The sequence below is a fragment of the Megalobrama amblycephala genome, linkage group LG4 (assembly GCF_018812025.1).
Source record: "Megalobrama amblycephala isolate DHTTF-2021 linkage group LG4, ASM1881202v1, whole genome shotgun sequence".
NCBI lineage: Eukaryota > Metazoa > Chordata > Actinopteri > Cypriniformes > Xenocyprididae > Megalobrama > Megalobrama amblycephala.
The window spans coordinates 55,733,524-55,755,285 of NC_063047.1; the positions used below are offsets into that span (position 1 = coordinate 55,733,524).

Below are 21,762 nucleotides of genomic sequence, written 5' to 3' on the forward strand. Positions count from 1 at the left end.
CTTTTGGTCCAATTAAATTATCAGTGTAATAAAATATTACATTTTTATGATGTAAAAAATGAAAAAAAAGATCAATCATATCAGTACTATGTCACGCATAATGTAAAAATTACATTCTATGCAATGCCACTGAAAAGCAAAATGAGACATTTCAGAGAATAAATAAATAAATAAATAAAAACTTGGAATTAGGGATGCATCGATACCATTTTTTTAAATAACTGATCCAATTCCGATACCCCAAAAAGCTACTTCATTAGAGAAAAAATGGTTTAAAATAATTAATCATAACCTATGAAAAATATTATAAACTAGGTGAATGGATAATTCAGAAGCAAAAGTAATTCTAGAGGAAATATTGACAAAATCTAAACATTTAGGCCTGGTTTCACAGACAGGGCTTGGACTAAACCAGGATTAGGCTTTAGTTCTATTAGGGTATTTAACTAGCTTTTATAAATGTAACCTAGTAAAAAAACATTACTGGTGTACATCTTGAGACAAAACAATGGTTCTGACATATTTTAAGATATTAAAATAAGTTACTTTCAGTTTTAAAAAAGCATCCTAGATGCAAATTGAGACATACGTTTTAAAATCTTTATTTCAATATGGCAACATTTTTACGAAAAAAAAACGTTCTTTGAATATGGCAACATTTGTATTTTAAAACCTTTATTTGAATATGGAAACATGATATTTCGTTCTACAATATCCCTATGATTAAATCGCTGACAGAGACTTCTCCCCCATCAGCCAATCATTGTGGGCATAGTTAGTAAGTGTGTTGACATCATCCATAGCAACGAGGTCAACCCCGCCCTTACTCTTAGCTTAAGACTTTTCTCTATTCCTTAGTAAAAGTTTGTCTCAGCAGCTTTGTGAATAGGTTTTAAGAGAAAACTCTTAGCTAAGAACTTTTACTGCTATTTAGGAGAACTCTTAGTGGTAAGATAAAATGTTTTGTGAATACGGCCCCAGTTATATATTCATAGTGAAGTGTCATTCAAACACATTGCAACATCTAGACTAGTCCTTGTTCATCTAAGCAACACATTCAAAAATCAATTAATAGTAGCATAAGCTTTACTGCCTTTTGCTGTTCAAACAAATAATGCTGGGCAACAAACTCATGCTCCTCCTTTCTTGTATCAAAATCCTCAGACATTTCTCTTTAAAAAGTTCTTGTTTTCGACTTCTAAATCATGACCGATGTTTTGTTTTGCTCTATCATCTGCGCTTCTGCTTTCGTCATTACGTCATCTGTCAGGTCAGAGTTCACTATTTCGCCATAAATCGAAGTGCACGGCCGTCTGTCGGAAGCTAGTTATTTTAGTTTTTAAAGTTTTAAATTTGGATATTTTTCTTACACAAATGCATCGCTTCGCTTTAGAAGGCCTTTATTAAACCCCAGAGCCATGTGGATATCTTTTATTATGGATGGTTGCACTTTTTTGGGCTTCAAAATCTCATCCTCTATTTACTGAGCTTGGAAAGCTTGGAAAATCCAGGGCATTATTTAATAGAACTAATTGTATTCGTCTAAAAAGAAGAAAGTCATATACACCTAGGATAGCTTGATGGTGAGTAAATCATGGGGTTATTTTTATTTCTGGGTGACCTAACCATATGAAAATAAGTTATTAATCATTTTATAAAGATTAACCATCAGTTAATATTTAAAGTCTGTTTATGAAGTATTTACATAGACGTTCAATGTGGATGAGCTTAAAGGAGCACACTGAGCTTAATTGGAGCAGCAACAATTTTGAATTAATAAATATTTCATGAAATTTAAAGGACAAGATTTTGCAAAATAAATAATCTAGGTCATGTATTAAGTTTATACATATTTTAATATGAACAACTATTATGGACAATATCTATGAAATTATACTTTTTCTTATCGATGTCACACTGAAGCTGTGTGATTTTCATAGTAGTGCACCCTTTAAGCTCACCTTACAATAATATTATTTCTTTAAAAAATGCAGCATTGTAAAACCACAAACCATCAATAAACTGTTAATTTATAATATTATGGATTTAACAGTACAAGCCAGTAATGTCTGTAAAGTAATATATTAGTGTAGCAAACAATCTTATACAGCTAGTAAGCCCACAATGTTCGTAGCATCTGCGCTATGTTGCTAAAACTATCTTTTGGATCTCACTGTAATTATTTCCCATATCCAGGTTCCAGGTAATAATATGCAAAAGTCTAAACATTAATCTCTTAATTTTGCAGTAAGTAGTTATACTTACCCAAAATAAAGGCTTAACCACCTTAAAAATGCACATTTAAGGAGCTCCTCTTTTGGTGAAAGATTTCAGACAGCTTTCAAAATGGCCGCCAGACAGTGTGAACACTTGAATACCCATATCTCAGTGTGCAATGGTCTGATTTTCAGGTGTGTAGTAACAAACACATCAATTGGTTAAGACATCAAGTTGGATAATACATTATTTTTTTCTTTTTATAATTGGAGCTCAAAGATGGTATTGTGCTTAATGGGTACTTGAGCTTAATAGGTATGTTTACCCTATATGACTATCTTCTTTAAGACGAACACAATCGGAGATATATTTAAAAATATCCTTTGTCATCCAAGGTTTATAATGGTTGGGAATGGCAATTTTGAAGACAAAAAAATGCACCCATCCATAAAATAATCCATACGACTCCAGGGGGTTAATAAAGGCCTTCTGAAGCGAATCAATGCATTTGTGTATGATAAATATCATACACAATGATATTATTTAAAATTTTATAAAGTAAAATAATGAGCTTCCGGCGTGACAGCCATACGCATTCAGCGTATGTACAGAAAGCGTTAACTTCTGCGACGTAGTACAAATGACATGACATACTACGCGTTATAGCATTGTACATCATGGAGCAGTGTAGAATGTCATGGCATTGTGTAGTACTGGCACTGTGGCTGTTGTGCCGGAAGCTCGTTGTTTTACTTTATAAAGTTTTATATTTGTCTTGCACAAATGCATCGATTCGCTTCAGAAGGCCTTTATTAAGCCCCTGGAGTCGTATGAATAAATTTTTTTATGGGTGCATTTTTTTTTTTTGTCTTCAAAAATTGAGCTGCCATTCACAACCATTGTAAACCTTGGAGGACTAAGGATATTTTTATTTTTAAATATATCTCCGATTGTGTTTGTCTGAAAGAAGATGTTCATATTTACCTAGGAAGGCTTGAGGGTGAGTAAATTATGGAATAATTTTCATTTTTGAGTGATCTATTCCTTTAATGTTATTTGTGTATTTTACTTTTTATTTTATTAGTCTAACAAGTAGGCTCACAGCGCCTCCTCTAAAAAATAAAACTTCTTACCGGACACTAGGATTTGATTTACGAACGCGCTGTGCTCATTTCATTCATAAAGTTGTCACTCATTTGTGTATCATATCATCTATTATATTGCCTCTCAAGGTTTAAAACATTTAAATATGCATATCAAATAGTAGAAAATGTTTGTGATGCAGTATTTTATTGATAATAGCCTACTCTTGACAAAGAGTCGTCGTCTTGACACAAACAGCATGCAGCACAGCTACTTGATTTGCGCTGTGCTCAGTTCACACTTGTTCATTTAACACACATTATTGCATAGTAATTTTAGAGATTTATGTAGCCTCTAATTTTGTGCTGTCCCCCGGCTCACCTGTTATCCATCAAACACGAGGAGTATGACTAATGAATATTTTTCCTATTCGGTAGAATTCGTTGCAGTGCAGCTTTCCCTGCATCATTTGGCACTGTAACAAGTTATCCCTGCCTTATCGCACTCATAGTTAAGGTTTGAGTGCTGTCTGCTGTGTTGTGACCAAAAGAGCGCGCGAGATAGGGATCACATGCGCAAAGCAGTTCTATTAATATATAAATTATATATAAATGTGCTCCCGCTCTCGTGCGCACTTTCGGCCACAACACAGCAGATGGCACTCAAACCTTCACTACATAGGCTATATACCAATCAGCAGGGACGTGCACAGATATTTTGGGGGGCAAAAGTGGAAAAAAGGGCACTTCTCATAATTATTTATTTAAAAAATAATGAACCCTTAAATATATTAAGACAACTCTGACTTTCCTTACCAATTTATTTTAATTCCTTCACACTCACGGAGTTGTTTTATACTCCACAGATTTCTACAAAATAATCAGTTCACACAGAGACCATGGTCTTCTATTCACTAGGTTTATCACAAGAGCAGGCAACAGCAACTATTTTCAAGTAGCTATATATTTTGAATAAATGACTGCACCAAGGAGAAGGACATAGTTTCACCAATAATTTATTTTGCACAAATCAGTAAATCGTTTTATTTTTTTTTGGTGTTATTGGAATACTTCTTTCATGAAGTGGACAATTTTTAGATTTTGGTCCATTTTTGCTTCCATGTCTTTTACTCTAATGGAAAGAAAACTTAACCCTAACCCTACACATTAAGATGGAGTTTGTTTTAAGCGTACTACCATCCGTCTTTTTGCATCTGTAGATTTCTTCTAAATTAAACAAAACAAGCTAATCTGCATATTTAAACACATCATGATTGTTTTCCCTTGAACTGTTAATGCTTAATGCATTATATATTATAAAAAAAATGCCTGCAGAGGGCACCAAAAGCCTGCTGATTTTTGTTGTTAGACAGCACAGCACGATCAAATCCACGATCAAAGTCAACCACCATGATTAAAAATATATTTTTAGTAAGATAATAATATTCGGCCACTTCTTCCTGATAGAAATGCTATAGCGACTGTAATTTCGTCAACAAGAATATGTGGACATCAAACATGCAAAGACAGAGCGAGGGTTTAAACTTTATTTGATGTATTATCCTGTGTAAGCATAGATTTAAGAATAGCATTATGTAGCTAATGCTGTATTATCATGATTTTTAAATAGTTTTAACAAACCATGCATCCTTAGAAAACTGTCTAATAATGCGGTTCATGGATGTGCTTCCATGGAATGCTCCTCTTCTGGTATTGAAAGCCCAACTAATATCTTTACCATGGCTCAAAACGCAATGCATAGCACAATAAAATAACTGAAATTATAATATGACATAAATTTCATTAGTATCAAATCAGGCAGATGTGTCGATGGTGGTCAAACTATTAATGCAGCGTTAAATGTATAAATAAGCCTTAAATAGCCAGAACTTCCAGGTTTGTGAACATAGGCTAGCCTACCTGAAAGAAATGTACGGGATGCATCCATCTAGGGCTTCTTTTTCTTTTTCGCTTCTCATCGCCAGACAGCAGTTGCATTTTCGCGGGAATAGTTGTCACAAGTTTTCAGCCAGCAGCAAACTCGAGGTTAGGTGGGGCGGGGCGTGCACGCGGGCATGAATGGTGTGTTGCGGAGTGAGGGCATCTGAACTCGACAAAGCCGACCTGATATAGTATTTTTTTATTTGTTTTATTCAGTAAATATATTTGTTTGACAGGGAAGCTGTGCGCAAACAGGAATATATATTCATTTATTAAAAAAAAAAAAAAAAAAAAGCACCCCAGAATAAAGGGCACTTTCTCTCGAGGAAGAAAAAGGGCAGGTGCTCAAGCCCCTTTTTGTCTATGTATGCACGTGCCTGCCAATCAGGCATAACATGACCACTGACAGGTGAAGTGAATAACACTGATTCTCTTCATCACGGCACCTGTTAGTGGGTGGGATATATTAGGCAGCAAGTGAACATTTGTCCACATCAAGTTGATGTGTTAGAAGCAGGAAAAATGGGCAAGGGTAAGGATTTGAGCGAGATTGACAAGGGCCAAATTGTGATGGGTAGACGACTGCATCAGAGCATCTCCAAAACTGCAGCTCCAGTGGGGTGTTCCAAGACAAAAGTGGTCCAAGGAAGGACCATGAAGGAAGAACTAGAACTGGACCACAGAGCAGTGGAAGAAGGTGGCCTGGTCTGATGAATCACGTTTTCTTTTACATCACATGGATGGCCGGGTGCATGTGCGTCGCTTACCTGGGGAACACATGGCACCAGGATGCACTATGGGAAGAAGGCAAGCCGGCAGAGGCAGTGTGATGCTTTGGGCAATGTTCTGCTGGGAAACCTTGGTTCCTGCCATCCATGTGGATGTTACTTTGACACCACCTACCTAAGCATTGTTGCAGACCATGTACACCTTTTCATGGAAATGGTATTCCCTGGTGGCTGTAGCCTCTTCCAGCAGGATAATGTGCCCTGCCACAAAGCAAAAATGGTTCAGGAATGGTTTGAGGAGCACAACAACGAGTTTTTGAGGTGTCTCAATTCAATCGAGCATCTGTGGGATGTGCTGAACAAACAAGTCCGATCCATGGAGGCCTCAACTCACAATTTACAGGATTTAAAGGATCTGCTGCTAACATCTTGGTGCCAGATACCACCGCACACCTTCAGGGGTATAGTGGAGTCCATACCTCAACGGGTCAGAGCTGTTTTGGCAGCAACAGGAGGACCAACACAATATTAGGAAGGAAGTTATGCCTGATCAGTCAGGTAGCAGACCTTTAATGTCACATCCTCATAGCAATTGATAATATAAGTAGTCCACTAATTGCATTCAGTCCGAATGCATTGATACAATGTCCCACCTGCTGTTCGTCATTTGTATTTTCATATACAATCACACATCACGCATCATCAGCAAGTTCCGTAGGCTAAGGCTATGCAGAGTTGTAAACAGACAGTCACTGACCACTACAAACAAAAAGCAGCTGCCTTTTACAGTTCCTCCTGAACCAAAACAAGAAGTTTATGCTGCATTCATGCAATGTCTTAACGTTAATGACGAGATGACAACCCATGATGTTCTACCCCGAGCTGTTTACGTCCTCAGATTAAGATTTATGCACTTATGTGTGAACATTATCAACACTATCAACGCTGCAGCAGTCAGGTGGTAAGTTGTTTACATATATTAGGGCCTGAGCACCAATGGTGTGAGGACCCTATTGTAGTCAATTATTCTTCTCCTAAATGAATCACATTTTTGAGGGCCTAAACATGCTCAAAAAACTAATGAAACTTTGCACACACGTCAGAAGTTGTGAAAAATTACGTCTGATATGCATTTCAGAATAGTCAGTCAAGTCAAGTCACCTTTATTTATATAGCGCTTTTTACAATGCAGATTGTATCAAAGCAGTTTTACATTGATAACTGGTACATAATTTTTGCTGCACAGCAGCTCTTAAAGAATAGTGTCAATGCAGGCAGATCAAAGCACTGTTGAATAAATGTCAAGAATACTGTTGAATATCAAATGTCAAGTCAAATGTCAAGTGTCCCCAACTAAGCAAGCCAAAGGCGACAGCGGCAAGGAACCCAAACTCCAACAGGTGACATCAGGTGGCAAACAAGTGGCAAATAGGTGTTAAAATGGAGAAAAAAACATTGGGAGAAACCAGGCTTAGTCGGGGGGCCAGTTCTCCTCTGGCGAACAGTGCTTTGTTACGAATCAGGTTGCTATCATAAATCTGATAGGATCGCAACATTCAAAGTATTTATTTCAGTTCCATCCAGTTGAGGATCGTATTCATCACGCCAGTATGGACGGTTTGTTGAGGAACTGTGCTACTGGCTGTCGTGTCGATGAGGCCTTCACAGTGGATGATCTAGTCGACTCGATCTCTGCTGATACTTCAGGGCTGCGTTGTGGTCGTGTCCAATTGAGGATCGTATTCATCATGCCAGTATGGTCGGTTTGTTCAGGAACTGTGGCACTGGCTGTCGTGTTGATGATGTCTTCACAATGGATGATCTAGTCGACTCGATCTCTGCTGATACTTCAGGGCTGCGTTGTGGTCGTGTCAAGGCGCAGGTCCTTGGTCTCAGCTGGATACGGCCCGGATCCGGTTGACTACGGTAAACCTCGGGATAAACAGAAAGACTAATATTAGCGTAGATGCCATTCTTTTTCTGATGTAACGAGTACATCTGGTGTTATAGGAAGTGTTCCCGGTTCCGGCTGACCTAATTTATGCAGCCTAATAATCCTTTAACGGATTTGAAAATATAAATTGATAATGTGTTATGTGTATGCCAGGTTAAAGAGATGTGTTTTTAGTCTAGATTTAAACTGACAGAGTGTGTCTGCATCCCGAACAATGCTAGGAAGATTGTTCCAGAGTTTGGGTGCCAAATAGGAGAAGGATCTACCGCCTGCAGTTGATTTTGATATTCTAGGTATTATCAGCTGGCCTGAATTCTGAGATCGCAATAAACGTGAAGGACTATAATGCATTAAGAGCTCGCTCAGGTACTGGGGGGCTAAACCATTTAGTGCTTTGTAAGTAATTAGCAAGATTTTAAAATCTATACGATGTTTAACAGGAAGCCATTGCAGTGATGACAGAACTGGGCTAATATGGTCATACTTCCTAGTTCTAGTAAGAACTCTAGCTGCTGCATTTTGTATGAGTTTATTTATCAAGCGGGAGGAACAACCACCCAGTACAGCGTTACAGTAATCTAGCCTTGAGGTCATGAACTAACTGTTCTGCATTTTTCATTGAGAGCATATGTCATAGTTTAGATATATTTTTAAGATGGAAGAATGCGGTTTTGCAGATGCTAGTAACATGGCCTTCAAATGAAAGATTGGTATCAAAGAGCACACCCAGGTTCCTAACTGATGACGAAGACTTAACAGAGCAGCCATCAAGTGTTAGACAGTATTCTAGGTTACTGCGTGAAGTAGTTTTTGGTCCAAAAATTAGAATCTCTGTTTTTTCTGAATTTAGTAGTAGGAAATTACTGGTCATCTAGTTTTTTATATCAGCTATACATTCTGTTAATTTAGCGAATTGATAAGTTTCGTCAGGGCGTGAAGAAATATAGAGCTGAGTATCATCAGCATAACAATGAAAACTAACGCCATGCTTCCTAATGATATCTCCCAAGGGTAGCATGTACAGAGTGAAAAGCAACGGTCCTAGTACTGAGCCTTGTGGTACTCCATATTTAACTTGTGATTGATATGACATCTCATCGTTTACTACTACAAACTGATAACGGTCAGATAAGTATGATTTGAACCATGCCAATGCAATTCCACTAATGCCAACATAGTTTTTGAGTCTATTTAGAAGAATATTGTGATCAATAGTGTCAAATGCAGCACTAAGATCCAGTAACACTAATAGAGAGATACAACCACGATCTGATGATAAGAGCAAATCATTAGTAACTCTAATGAGAGCAGTCTCAGTACTATGGTACGGTCTAAATCCTGACTGGAAATCCTCACAGATACTATTTCTTTCTAAAAATGAACATAGTTGTGATGAAACTGCCTTTTCTAGTATTTTTGATAGAAAAGTGAGATTTGAAATCGGCCTGTAATTGACTAATTCTCTAGGATCAAGTTGTGTTTTTTTTAATAAGAGGTTTAATAACAGCCAGCTTAAAAGTTTTTGGTACGTATCCTAGTGATAAAGATGAATTAACAATATTAAGAAGAGGATCTATGACCTCCGGAAGCATCTCTTTCAATAGCTTAGTCGGTATAGGGTCTAACATCGAGGTCTTCTAAGCTGTCTGGTATGCTAAGGTGATGAAACTGATTAGGAAGATTATTTATAAAGCGATCTTTAGCGGTAGAAGTGATGGTTCTACCATATTTATGGCAGGGAGGCAGTTTAGCCTCCTTGACTAAATATAGTATACACGAGACTAGATAATGATCTGAGATGTCGTCACTCTGCTGCAGAATTTCAACGGCATCAATATCGATTCCATGTGACAATATTAGATCTAAAGTATGATTACGACAATGAGTGGGTCCTGACACGTGTTGTCTAACACCAATAGAGTTTAGAATGTCTGTAAATGCCAATCCCAATGAGTCTTTTTTATTATCTACATGGATATTAAAATCACCAACAACAAGGACTTTATCTGCAGCTAGTACTATTTCTGATAGAAAATCGGCAAATTCTTTGATAAAGTTTGTATGGTGTCCTGGTGGCCTGTATACAGTAGCCAGCACAAATGTCAACTTACATAATGTTACGTAAAGCACCATCACTTCGAAGGAATTATATTTGAAAGACTTCTGGCTGATACTGTAAATATTACTATAAATTACAGCAACACCTCCCCCTTTGCCTTTCTGATGAGGATTGTGTCGATAATCATAACCTTGAGGACTAGACTCATTTAAAGTAATGTAATCGTCCGGTTTTAGCCAGGTTTCTGTCAAACACAGCACATCTAGATTATTGTCTGTGATAATATCGTTTACAATAAGTGCTTTTGAAGAAAGTGATCTAATATTTAACAATCCAAGCTTTATCATTTGTTTATCATTATTATCTCTATTTTTTATTTGTTGAACATCAATTAAATTTTTACCATTGAATGGGTTTGAAAGTTTTTTGTTTTTACTAATTAGGGGTACAGACACAGTCTCTATGTGATAATATCTAGGTGTAAGAGTTTCTATGTGTTGGGATTTATCTGACTTCTGTAACGTGAGGCAGCTAGCAGACGGTCGGTTTAGCCAGTCTGTCTGCTTCCTGTCCTGGGCCCCAGTTTGTCATGTTTCAGCTCTAAGACTATGTGCCATATTACTAGAGAGAAGAGCAGCACCAATCCCGGGACGGATGAATACCATCTCTTTTCAACAGGTCAGGTCTGCCCCAAAAACTTTTCCAATTGTCTATGAAACCTATATTATTCTGCGGACACCACTAAGACAGCCAGCCATTGAGTGATGATAATCTGCTAACTATCTCATCACTTCGACGAACAGGAAGGGGACCAGAGCAAATTACTTCTCCTGACATTGTATTTGCGAGTTCACACACCTCTTTAATGTTAATTTTAGTGATCTCCGACTGGCGAAGTCGAACATCATTTGTGCCGACGTGAATAATAATTTTAGAATATTTACGATTAGCATTAGCCAACACTTTTAAATTTGCTTTGATGTCAGGTGCTCTGGCTCCCGGCAAACATGTGACTATGGTGGCTGGTGTCTCTATTTTCACGTTCCGTGTAACAGAATCGCCAATAACTAGGGCACTTTCAACAGGATTCTCAGTGGGTGCATCACTGAGTGGGGAGAACCTGTTTGATGTTCTTATTGGAATGGAAGAGTGGTGTTTTCCGCGGCTAGGCCGCCTCACCATTACCCAACTGCCCTGCTGCGCGGGCTCTACAGCCGGAACCAAAAAATGTACAGAGTTCACTAAGATAGTCGCATCCAAAACAGTATCTGAAGCCCCTGCATTCTTACTATCCTCAATTAAAGTTTGGATGCGTGTCTCTAATTCTGAGATTCTCTCTGTCAGCCTGACTATTTCCCTACATTTATGACATGTAAATCCCTCGTCGCTGACAGAGAGGGCTATACTGAACATGTGACAGATGGAACAGGAAACAATTCTGGGAGAGGATGACACGACTCACCGTGTTTGTAGACTGATCCGATCCGAGTTACCACAGCTCTTTGATGAACGCGTTGAAAGAGGAGCGCGCGAGACAAGTTAACAAGCTAGCGAGATGCAAACGCGTTGTAACAGCGATTTAGATTCAAAGATTACAAGCTAGCGACGTCAGATTAATGTGGTAGGCAATAATAATAATATAAGCCAATAAGAATAAGATGTGGCAAAATGGCTCGATACAAAACCTACAAAATTTCAATTAATTGCCCTTTGTGCTATGTTTCACGTACAAAGATGAAATTCAGTAGACACATGTAACAGCCCAATACCTACAAAAAAGTCAGTGGGAACAAAATCTGAAAACCCAACAGGAAGTGATATATTTTGAATTTTCTCTGCAAAATGTTTGCAGTTTTTGCCATTTCCAGATGTTGTACTTTAACAAACTCCTCCTAGAGATTTTATCAGATATTTCACCATGAAACAGGAAGTTGTTATAAATCAGTCATAAAATGTCCAACCTGCCCCAAACATCTACATGCAAATATTCAGTTAGTCGTAGCGCCACCTGTTGGCAACAGGAAATGGCATGTTTTACACTGTAATTCACTTCCTGAAATATTTAAATATATGCCATGAATTACCAAACATGCTAGAAACACGTTAAATCATGCAAAACTTGGCTACGTGCTAATGTATGCGATTAATGCCACGAAACAGAAAGTTGTTGTAACTCAGGCATACAATGTCCAATCCTGCCCTGAACACATCTACATGACAATATTCAGTTTTAGTAATAGCGCCACCCACTGGCAACAGGAAGTGACGTGTTTAACACTGTGATGCACTACTAGCAACATACTAAATTATGCAATTGAATGCTAAACATGTTACAAACTTTCTAAAACATGCTAGCAACACTTAGCTGAGTGCTAAAGCATGCTGTTGTCATCATGAAACAGGAAGTTGTTGTAACTAAAGCATACAATGTCCAATCTGCCTCAAACCTCACATGTTTGATAAGTGCCCTGGCCTGAAGACATCTATAAGACATCTTTTATAATATTATTATAAAAATATAATAAAAATTTAATTATAGTCATATTGCCAACTAGTGTTGTCACGGTACCAAAATTCCAGTAGTCGGTACCGATATCATGAAAATTTTATGGTTCTCGGTACCAATTTCAGTACCACAGCAAAATCTATTGGAACTATTTTACTATTTTATATAGCCTATTTTAAAAACATTAAATATGATTTGCATTGTGTGTGTTTGTGTGTGTATTCCGATTCGGAAAACAGAATACAAAGCCTAAATGTATGGACTCACGCACCTCTCTTATTCGGCATTAACCAAAATGTTTCCATGGCTGCGATGTCACATTTAATTGCTAACCTATTATTTCTTCTGTAAACAAAGCTTTGTGCTTCACTCGTGTCATATTCACCTAAATACTGCCACAGTCCTATCAGTGGGTACCGAATATACCCGGATTCTCGGTACTACCAGTACTACAGAAAAGCTGGTATCGTCACATTTTCAAAATTTCAGTACCGACTTGGTACCGAAGTACCGGTACTTTTGACAACACTATTGCCAACAGCTGGTAGCAGGAAGAGTGGCAAACACAAATGAATAACGTAGTCCTCCTATATTTATATACTTAAATGCATATTGCCCACTGTGCTCTGTTTTCCTAAAGCCACCGGGTGGTGGTGGCACAGGTGCGAGGGCCCTTTCATCGCTGCTTGCAGCTTTAATTATTATTGTAATGGTTTTGAGACATGAGGTAATTTAACATCGTCTCTCGTCTCGTGGTGCTTTGCAGACTCTGCTGTGTGCATTCATATGTTTTGAAGGAGGTGTACCTTTGGAGAGTGCTCTTGCTATTGCTAACCTCTCCAAAATTGCCTACCCTATCTTTGACAACATAAATACTCATCTGTCCCCCACATTAAGCTATCAAATAGCTTTGGAGGACTGGGAATTGAGTTTTCAAAAACTTTTATGTTGCTTACTTTACAATGTGCTTTTGCATTTTGTGGAGCTTAACGGTAACAACCATGAGTACAGACAGTATAGGATTTGGATCGGTCCTGTCTGACCGAAACTGATCCGCCAAAAATTTAAGTAATGGAGGAGATACCGATACTGAACTTTAGATCGTTGCATCCCTGCTTGTAATAACTAACTGCAAGTGTGCACCTTACTACGTGTACTGTGCTAAACTAACTGGGACTTGTCACAGAACTTACATATTGTTGCTCTTTTGTTGGTTCAACTGCTTCTATTGTTTTCAATTGTAAGTCACTTTGGACAAAAGTGTCTGCTAAATGATTAAATGTAAATTTGTATGTAAATTATTGACCTGGGAATATTTTCTTACTCTTCTTTGCAAAAACATTTCAGATCTGCTAAATTGTGAGGGCATCTCCTGGGTTCTGGGTTCTACATTTTAATTCTTTCTTTGTTGACTTTTGTTGATTTTGATGTGTTTTGGATCATTCATGTTGAAAGGTGAAGGTTATTTTCATTTTAAACTTTCTCCACATGTAAATGACTTCTGACTTCAAGGTTGGTTCACCCAAAAATGAAAATTCTGTCATTAATTACTCACCCTCATGTTGTTCCACACCCGTAAGACCTTCATTCCTCTTTGGAACACTGTCATTCTGTGTCATTCTCATACACTGTTTACGTTCAGCACTTCCAGGTTCTATGTCAGAACATTATTGGCCGGCTCCTGCATCAGCATTACACGAATGCGTCATGCTGCCCACGTGAACAGCCTCTGAGTCTGTGTTCTGACGTATCAAAAATATTTTAATTTGTGTTCCGAAGATGAACGGAGGTCTTATGGCTGTGGAACGACATGAGGGTGAATAAGTAATGACAGAATTTTCATTATTGGGTGAACTAACCTTTAAATGTGTTCCATGGTATAGCTAATATTTTGGAATTCTTTTGTAGCCCTCAACTGAGCGATACCTTTCTACAGAGATCCCACAATAAGCTCTTTGTGTCTAGGGTGTCGCGATATACTGGTATTGATGATAACCATGATATTCAATACATGAAAGATCGATATTGTGTTAAGGGTGTGACTATAACGGTATTGCCGATAACAGTAGTATTTAAAAGCAATAGTACATCTAAGATAATATGACACGTAAATAATCCAGCGCCGGTACATGGTTGACATCCCAAAGTACAATAGGTGGCGATATTGAACCTTATCGCTGCTATCTGTCATAAAGCAGAAGACGCAGCGTGTGCAGCTACTACAAAATCATGTCATCTGATAAGACAGAGGAGAGTCTCTACCCACACTCCAGAATAGTAAGCTCGTCAGTATGACTAGTTAGACACCGCAGTCTGCAGGACTTTCCAACAGTGAGCGCAAAAGGGGTATTGCCAGCAACCTGTTCACCCATCTCAATGTACATCATCCTGTGGATTTCGCCACTATAGCCTACAGAGAGTAAGTTGCAATTATTTTGCATCAGGAAATGTTACATTAACCTGTTAACTGCTGACACCTTTCTGTGTTTTGTTATATTTACATCCAAGGCCTAAAACTAACTTTTTGCCACACCTGTCAATGGCCGGTAACTATTTTTTACCAGTCATGAAACAAAAACAGGCAGTTATGACACCAATGTTCCTCTATTCCAATTTCAATGCCACAGCTAAAACTACTAGCATAATTAATATAATTTTAATAGCCTACATTTTTAATGACAAGTAAAAAGTCAGTAATAAAATGAGAACAAATAATCAAATTATGATCAATAGCACAAATAAATACAATGCAACAAAGATACAAATTAAATAAAAAGTGCTTTTCATGCAGGTCTAACAGTAGTTTTCAGGTACAGAAATATAATAAAGTAGGCTAATCAAATAAATAATACATAATACTGCATAGTCTTCATATTCTTCTTTGTTTGGTTAACATTAAAAATGCAGGCAGCAGCAGGATTATTAGGATGCTGTCACTTTTACATCGAATGCACGCACAGATCGTGCATCTTCTTTCTTAACTGAAGACATAATCGACTGTTTACTAGGATACTCGCCAGGACAGACATTTATTTTTACATAATTTTGTGTGGATTTGTCCGTTCAAGCACAGGAAGGCATGAAAGAGAGCTCAACTTAGTGTTTGCATGCTGTCTGCAACGCGCTTTTCAGGGCGCGCCCTTTCGCGTGTTCTAGTGCTTGAATATTTACAGTGGAAAGGCTTAAGCTTTCCTGATGATGCAGCACTGACCGTCAACTGTACAGTGTCATTCACATTTGTGTTCTCACAACACTGCATTGTTAGAATTCTGTTACCAGCCATCTGGCGAATGACACAGTTTCAGATACTCGCCAACAGTGTTGGGGAATGTTATTTTTAAAAGTAATGCATTACAATATTGCCTTACTCCCTAGAAAAATAACTAATTGCGTTACTTGGTTACTTTTTATGAAAAGTAATGCATTACATTACTTTTGTGCTACTTTTTCTCACTTGGGCTGGGCTTGCTTGATTGTTTTTAATAACAACAAAAATGTTCTATTTTTGGCAATTGTAAAGGCCCTTTCACACCAAAAGTGAAATGAATAAGCCTCAGGCTGAAGGAAATGCATATTTATGCCACATCAGTTCACATAAGGAAGTTATTTCAATCACTAGACTGACGCTATAATGTGATTTTGGAGTAAAATATGCTGTTATTCTCATAAATTGTATTTTGACGCTGTGCTAAGCTAAAAAAAGTTAGCATTTTAGTCTTCTCTAAACGAAATCACATAGTATGGTCTTAAAAATGTTCCATAAATCTCTGATTTACTTGAAAATGTGCCTTTTGTCATATATAGTTGAAAAGGTTTCAATTAGCAGAATACAAAAAACATATTTGTTTCAGTTTGTGACCAAACTATGGCAAGTATTTGTATGAAAAGTTGCAGTGCATGTAAACAGTATACAAATGAGGCTATTGCACCATGTTTTGTTTTGTAACTTCACAAAACATTAGTAATCAAAATCAGAGACCTTTATTGCCAATTATTGGAATTTGTCTTGCCGACAGAAGCTTCCAGTGCAGAAGAAAGTACAGACATAGTGCAGACGATAATAGGAATTACACAGTAGAGATGAAATATAAAAACAATATAAGAAAACAAACATTTAAATAATGCAATATAATACAGTTGTAGAAAACTAGAGAGAAAAATAATTGTTTTAATGAATGTACAGTTATGTTATTTACAAGTGTACAGTTTATGTAATTTACAAATGTGCAATTTTTAGATGTTATGCACAAATGTACAGTTGTTGTAGACAGTGTATATTATGGAAGTTTTTAATTGTTCAGGCTGAATATAGCCTGCGAGAAAAAAATTCTGTTCTTGTGCCTGGCTGTTCTACTCCTTCTCAAAGAGAAGGTGGGCTGGATGTGTGGGCTCTAGAGTGATTAGCAATTCTTAGATCTTAGCCCCTTTTCTCACTCTGGAGGTGTAAAGATCTTGGAGGTTGAGCAGACTATTAAAGGTGCTAAAGAGGATTTTTTCGTCGACTGAGAAACCAAAGACTGTTACTGAGTTTTTTAAATGAGCACATGCATAAGAACAGCCCCCCTCCTTCACAGCTCATTTCAAAGGAACGCCTCCCAAAACTCGTGCACGAGTATTGGAACACGAGTGTTTACCACCGGCATTCGCTGTGTTGTGTTAGTGGATTCATTATGTCGGACTCACCGCAGGTAACTCATAATCTGCAGTTGTTACTCCTGTCTCCTGACAAAAACATTGCATGCGGTGCCTGTAGAGTGCGATGATCTCGCAAACAATTGGCTGATGTTTTTAAGGCCCTACCTCGTGCACAGATGATGTATATTAATATTATTATTTTCAGTGCACCTAATAAATAGTCTTTTATCAGTTAGTAAAGACAGTTTCAAGTAATATTGCAAAAATGTATAAAACAAAACATCCTCTTTAGCACCTTTAAACCATAGTAAATCATACATCATGCAACGTCAACTGGCGGCCCGCGGGCCAAATCCGGCCCGCCAGAGATTTCCATCCGGCCCCCAGAATAATACTGAATTCAGGAATAGCCTTGTAAGAGGAAAAAGTTTAGGGCTGGTCTGAATACCATTTTTTGAGCTTAGAAGCTTCGGTAGTAATGAACATCGACTCTTTGGAGAGAGGGGCTGAACATATTTTTCTCTCTAATAAAGGCAGGAATCTGTGTCTGTATGTCCGTTTGCATTTTTATTATTTTGAGAACCGTTCATCCAATCGACTTCACAAGGCAGTGCAGTGTCGCATTTGGTGCAATATAGATGGACACGCGAGACGCGACACATTCAGAATTAATAAACTTTTAGTAAACTACAGTCAGAACAGCGCGAGCGGGAAGCGGCGCACCTCACGCGGGCAAGGCTTATGCTCCGAGAACGGACACTGCACTAGTGATATAAAACGCACACACACAGGTCTGTTAAATTAAGCAATACTTTTAAGGTAGTCTAATATTTTTCTGACTAACAAATTGGCACAGTAATGGTAGATTTAAATAAAGAAAAACGAAATTTAAATAAAGAAAAAACGAAATTTAAATAAAGAAAAAACGAAATTTATATAAACAAAAACGAAATTTAAATAAAGAAAAAACGAAATTTAAATAAAGAAAAATGAAATTTAAATAAAGAAAAACTAAATTAAGTTAAATTAAAAACGAGATTAATTTAGATTGATAATAACGGGTAAAAATGCTAATACATTTTGTTTCTATTATTGTATTTTCCACAATGTCAAAGCAACAAAACACAAGCTCAGACATGCACTTCGGTCCATACAAACTCCGCTGTTCTGAACACTCCAGTTGCTGGAACACGCGTCGGTTCTATTTCTAGCATGCACGCGTTTTCCGCGTGGCTCGAGCGCGCCTGAGACGCGTGTCTCAGTGTGCAAACTCCAACCTGTTAAATATGGGAGCCGAAATAAAAACGGACACGCCACGCATGAGAATCGTTTCGCGGGGGATCCCAGGTGTGCAAAAAAAATAAATAAATAAATATTCGAATATCAAATTTTCAAATCGAATACCAACCCACCGAACGAATATTTGAATATTCGGGTCCGTTCCATATTTATTTATTTTTAAATCTAACGAAAAAAAAAACCCTTCTGAAAAGTAGCTTGTGCCATAGCCTGCCTTCAGTCAAGAATGACGATAAACGCGTTGCTCTCATTGAACATCTTTTATTGTTTCACGTGCTCATTTTTTCACAAATGTCAAAATTTTCCTTGCCTGGGATTAGCGCACAATTGCGTGACAGTGATGGACAGCTTGACAGCCTCACAAATATGAAGCCTAAAATATCGCTATCGCCCCCTGGTGGCTTGCTGCAGTACAGGTAATATGTAAAAAATAAAATAAATTTGGAATTAGAATTAGTATATCAAATAATAACATATTAGGATACAATTCGAATTTTATTTTATATTACGAGTATCTGGCCCTTACAGTGTCTGCAGAGAAAAATTCTGGCCCTTGGACAAATATAGTTGATGACCCCTGTCATACATCTTTATTTAGAACAGGTTGCCCACTCCCAACATAACATGATGCATAGATCTTAAAAAAATTCTCTTGGAGTGTCATGACATGCTGCTTGGCTAAAGCTATAGGATTTCCAGGATCCGAAGAAGTGTTTTCCAGCGTCACTTGAAAGTTCAACCAATGGAAACGTGATCTCTGGTATTGTGGGTAGAGACAATGTGTAAAGACCAATTGGACACATTGGTTTACAGCTGGAACATGATTGGATTGGAATGATTGCTCAGATTGACAGGTCTTGATTGACCATGCACCATAGAATAAGAGCGCACAGCTGAGACAGAGCTGGAAGATTATCACTCCTCAACCAGGATCTTATTACTTGTTACTTAATCTATGTAATTTTACTTGTTTGGAGAGGTTTTTGGACTTTTGATAAAAAGGCTACTATGGTTTCACATGGCATAACTTTTGATTGCTTTGAGATATCAACACAAAACAGATGCAGATGCAGCTGACATGCTGTGAACAAGCCCAGGATGGTTGCCGGAGTTCTTCGATGCTCACCCACCATTGCCTCAAAAAATCTTGTGGAAAACACTATATTTGTTTCAACCACCCTTATTTGAAATATTCAGATGGAATGTAAAATGCAGAATGTTAGTTTTTACATCAAATAATTATATGAGGGCAGGATATAATAATCAAGTAAAGGTGTAATATCTTTTTGCAGGAATGTGCAATAATTTCCATTTGAGAGATTGTACAGAAAAGCTGAAGGTGTTGTTTAAATGTTGATGTGATATCTCCCACAGGATGCGCTAAAGTTTATGCACCATGGGAAAAGACGCAAACTTACGACTGGTGACATTGACCATGCTCTTAAACTAAAAAACGTGGAGGTAAGAAAACTGAAATGAAGTGAGAGTTGTTTGTTTTCTCTGTCTAACTCATGCTTTGTGAACCACAACATTCAGTACCCTTCACAAATAATTTTTCCTATGTATAGCAACTTTTTCTTTAATTTTTCTTGTCTCCTTTAGCCACTGTATGGATTCCAGTCTCAAGAGTTCATCCCGTTTCGCTTTGCAAGTGGAGGCGGCAGAGAATTGCACTTTTATGAAGAAAAGGAAGTGGATCTTAGTGACATCATCAACACGCCCCTCCCTCGAGTTCCTCTTGATGTTTCACTCAAAGGTAATTAACAAACATTTCTCATATGAAACCAAATTATTTGCTATTTAGATGCAAGCTCTATACCAAACATAGTGAGTTATTATTATGTAATGCTTATTTTATATAGCATTACAGACACTGTCCTGTCTCAAAAGCTGTTCCAGAAGGAACACAGCATAATTTTTCTTGCCTTTTAGAATACCTTGTTTTTGCTAAATACTAAGGTAGCATCAAATATTTCCTTCCCAAAATGCATTGTAAGTGAGCTCAGTAAAAAAAAGTGTTCAAGATGGAAAAATAAACTTTTTATAGTGCTGAAAATCTAATTAAAAATAAACTATTTTGGCCATTATTTTTTGTGCTGTTTATAATGAGCATTGAGCACTTGTGGAGTCAAGTCTCCAATGTGTTTTGTGCTATTTGCGTGCAAAGAAGAAAATAGCCTGTCGTCTCTGTCTTTCAGCTCACTGGTTAAGCATTGATGGTGTCCAGCCTGCAATACCAGAGAACCCACCTCCAGGTAAGAGTTTTCTGGCTGTTGCTTTCATTTGCATTACCTTGGTATCAAATAAGGGAATATGTTTGGATTATTATACTGCAATAAAGCTCATATTCAAATCATACTAATAATGCAGTATACTGCAATAAAGATAAAGCTCATATTCAAATCATACTATTACTGTAGTATATACAGTGCTTAACAAATTTATTAGACCACCAACCAATGTAAGGTTTGTGCCACAGCCGCCCTAAACTAACAGGATTGGTGATTACCAAAATAATTTTTTATGTTTCTGTAATGGTTAATCTGCACCAGTATGTGTAGGCGCTTTAGTCACAATAGTGTTTCTATTGCTGAAATATAATTATTGTTGTGATTTAATGGATTCAAAGATAGATTGCACAAAAGTTTCAACAAAACCAAGTCTTTGGGAACAACTAGAAACTATTTGGAAGCCAATAAAAAAAGAGATTGTGAAAAAGTACATAAAAACAGTGCCAGCAAGAATGCAAGCTTTTATCGAGGCCATACAAAGTAAAAATAAAATATATATGTATTTTTATTAGTTATTTTAATTTAATTTAATTTAATTTTAATTGGTTAAATATACCATTTTTTGGGGGGTTATTATGTGTCAATAAAGACTATTTATTTGTTATAGTTTGTTATTTGCCTAATAAATGACAATAAAATTTTTAGTTTTAAGTAAGTTTTTGACAGATTCCTAAAATATTTTTGTTTTCTCTTTATTATGACAGGTGGTCTAATAAATTTGTTGTTTTATAGCACTTTATACCATACAACTTTACAGTGATCAACAGGAAAATAATGATTCAATGATGCAAACAGAGTTCAGTTCAGCAGTAAAGCAGCTCTAAAAAGTGTCATTGTTCAGCAGAAGTTAGTTCAGTGTTGATTCAGTTTTGTTGTAAAGATCATCAATTATTAAAGGGTTAGTTAACCCAAAAATGAAAATTCTGTCATTAAAGGATAGTTCACTTCAGAATTAAAATTTCCTGATAATTTACTCACCCCCATGTCATCCAAGATGTTTATGTCTTTCTTTCTTCAGTCAAAAATAACTTATTTTTTGAGGAAAACATT

At 37.1% G+C, this 21,762-nt stretch overlaps 1 protein-coding gene across 4 annotated transcripts in view; it reads left to right on the forward strand.

The window, feature by feature from the left end:
* The window catches only part of taf6 (TAF6 RNA polymerase II, TATA box binding protein (TBP)-associated factor), a 66,494-nt gene that overhangs the window by 3,400 nt on the left and 41,332 nt on the right, over positions 1 to 21,762 (forward strand). For all 4 annotated transcript variants that reach the window (XM_048190117.1, XM_048190119.1, XM_048190120.1 and 1 more), the window contains exons 3-5: positions 19,796 to 19,882; positions 20,024 to 20,177; positions 20,620 to 20,676. In XM_048190117.1, coding sequence (XP_048046074.1) covers positions 19,796 to 19,882; positions 20,024 to 20,177; positions 20,620 to 20,676 — 298 coding nt within the window. The remainder of the gene's footprint in view (positions 1 to 19,795; positions 19,883 to 20,023; positions 20,178 to 20,619; positions 20,677 to 21,762) is intronic.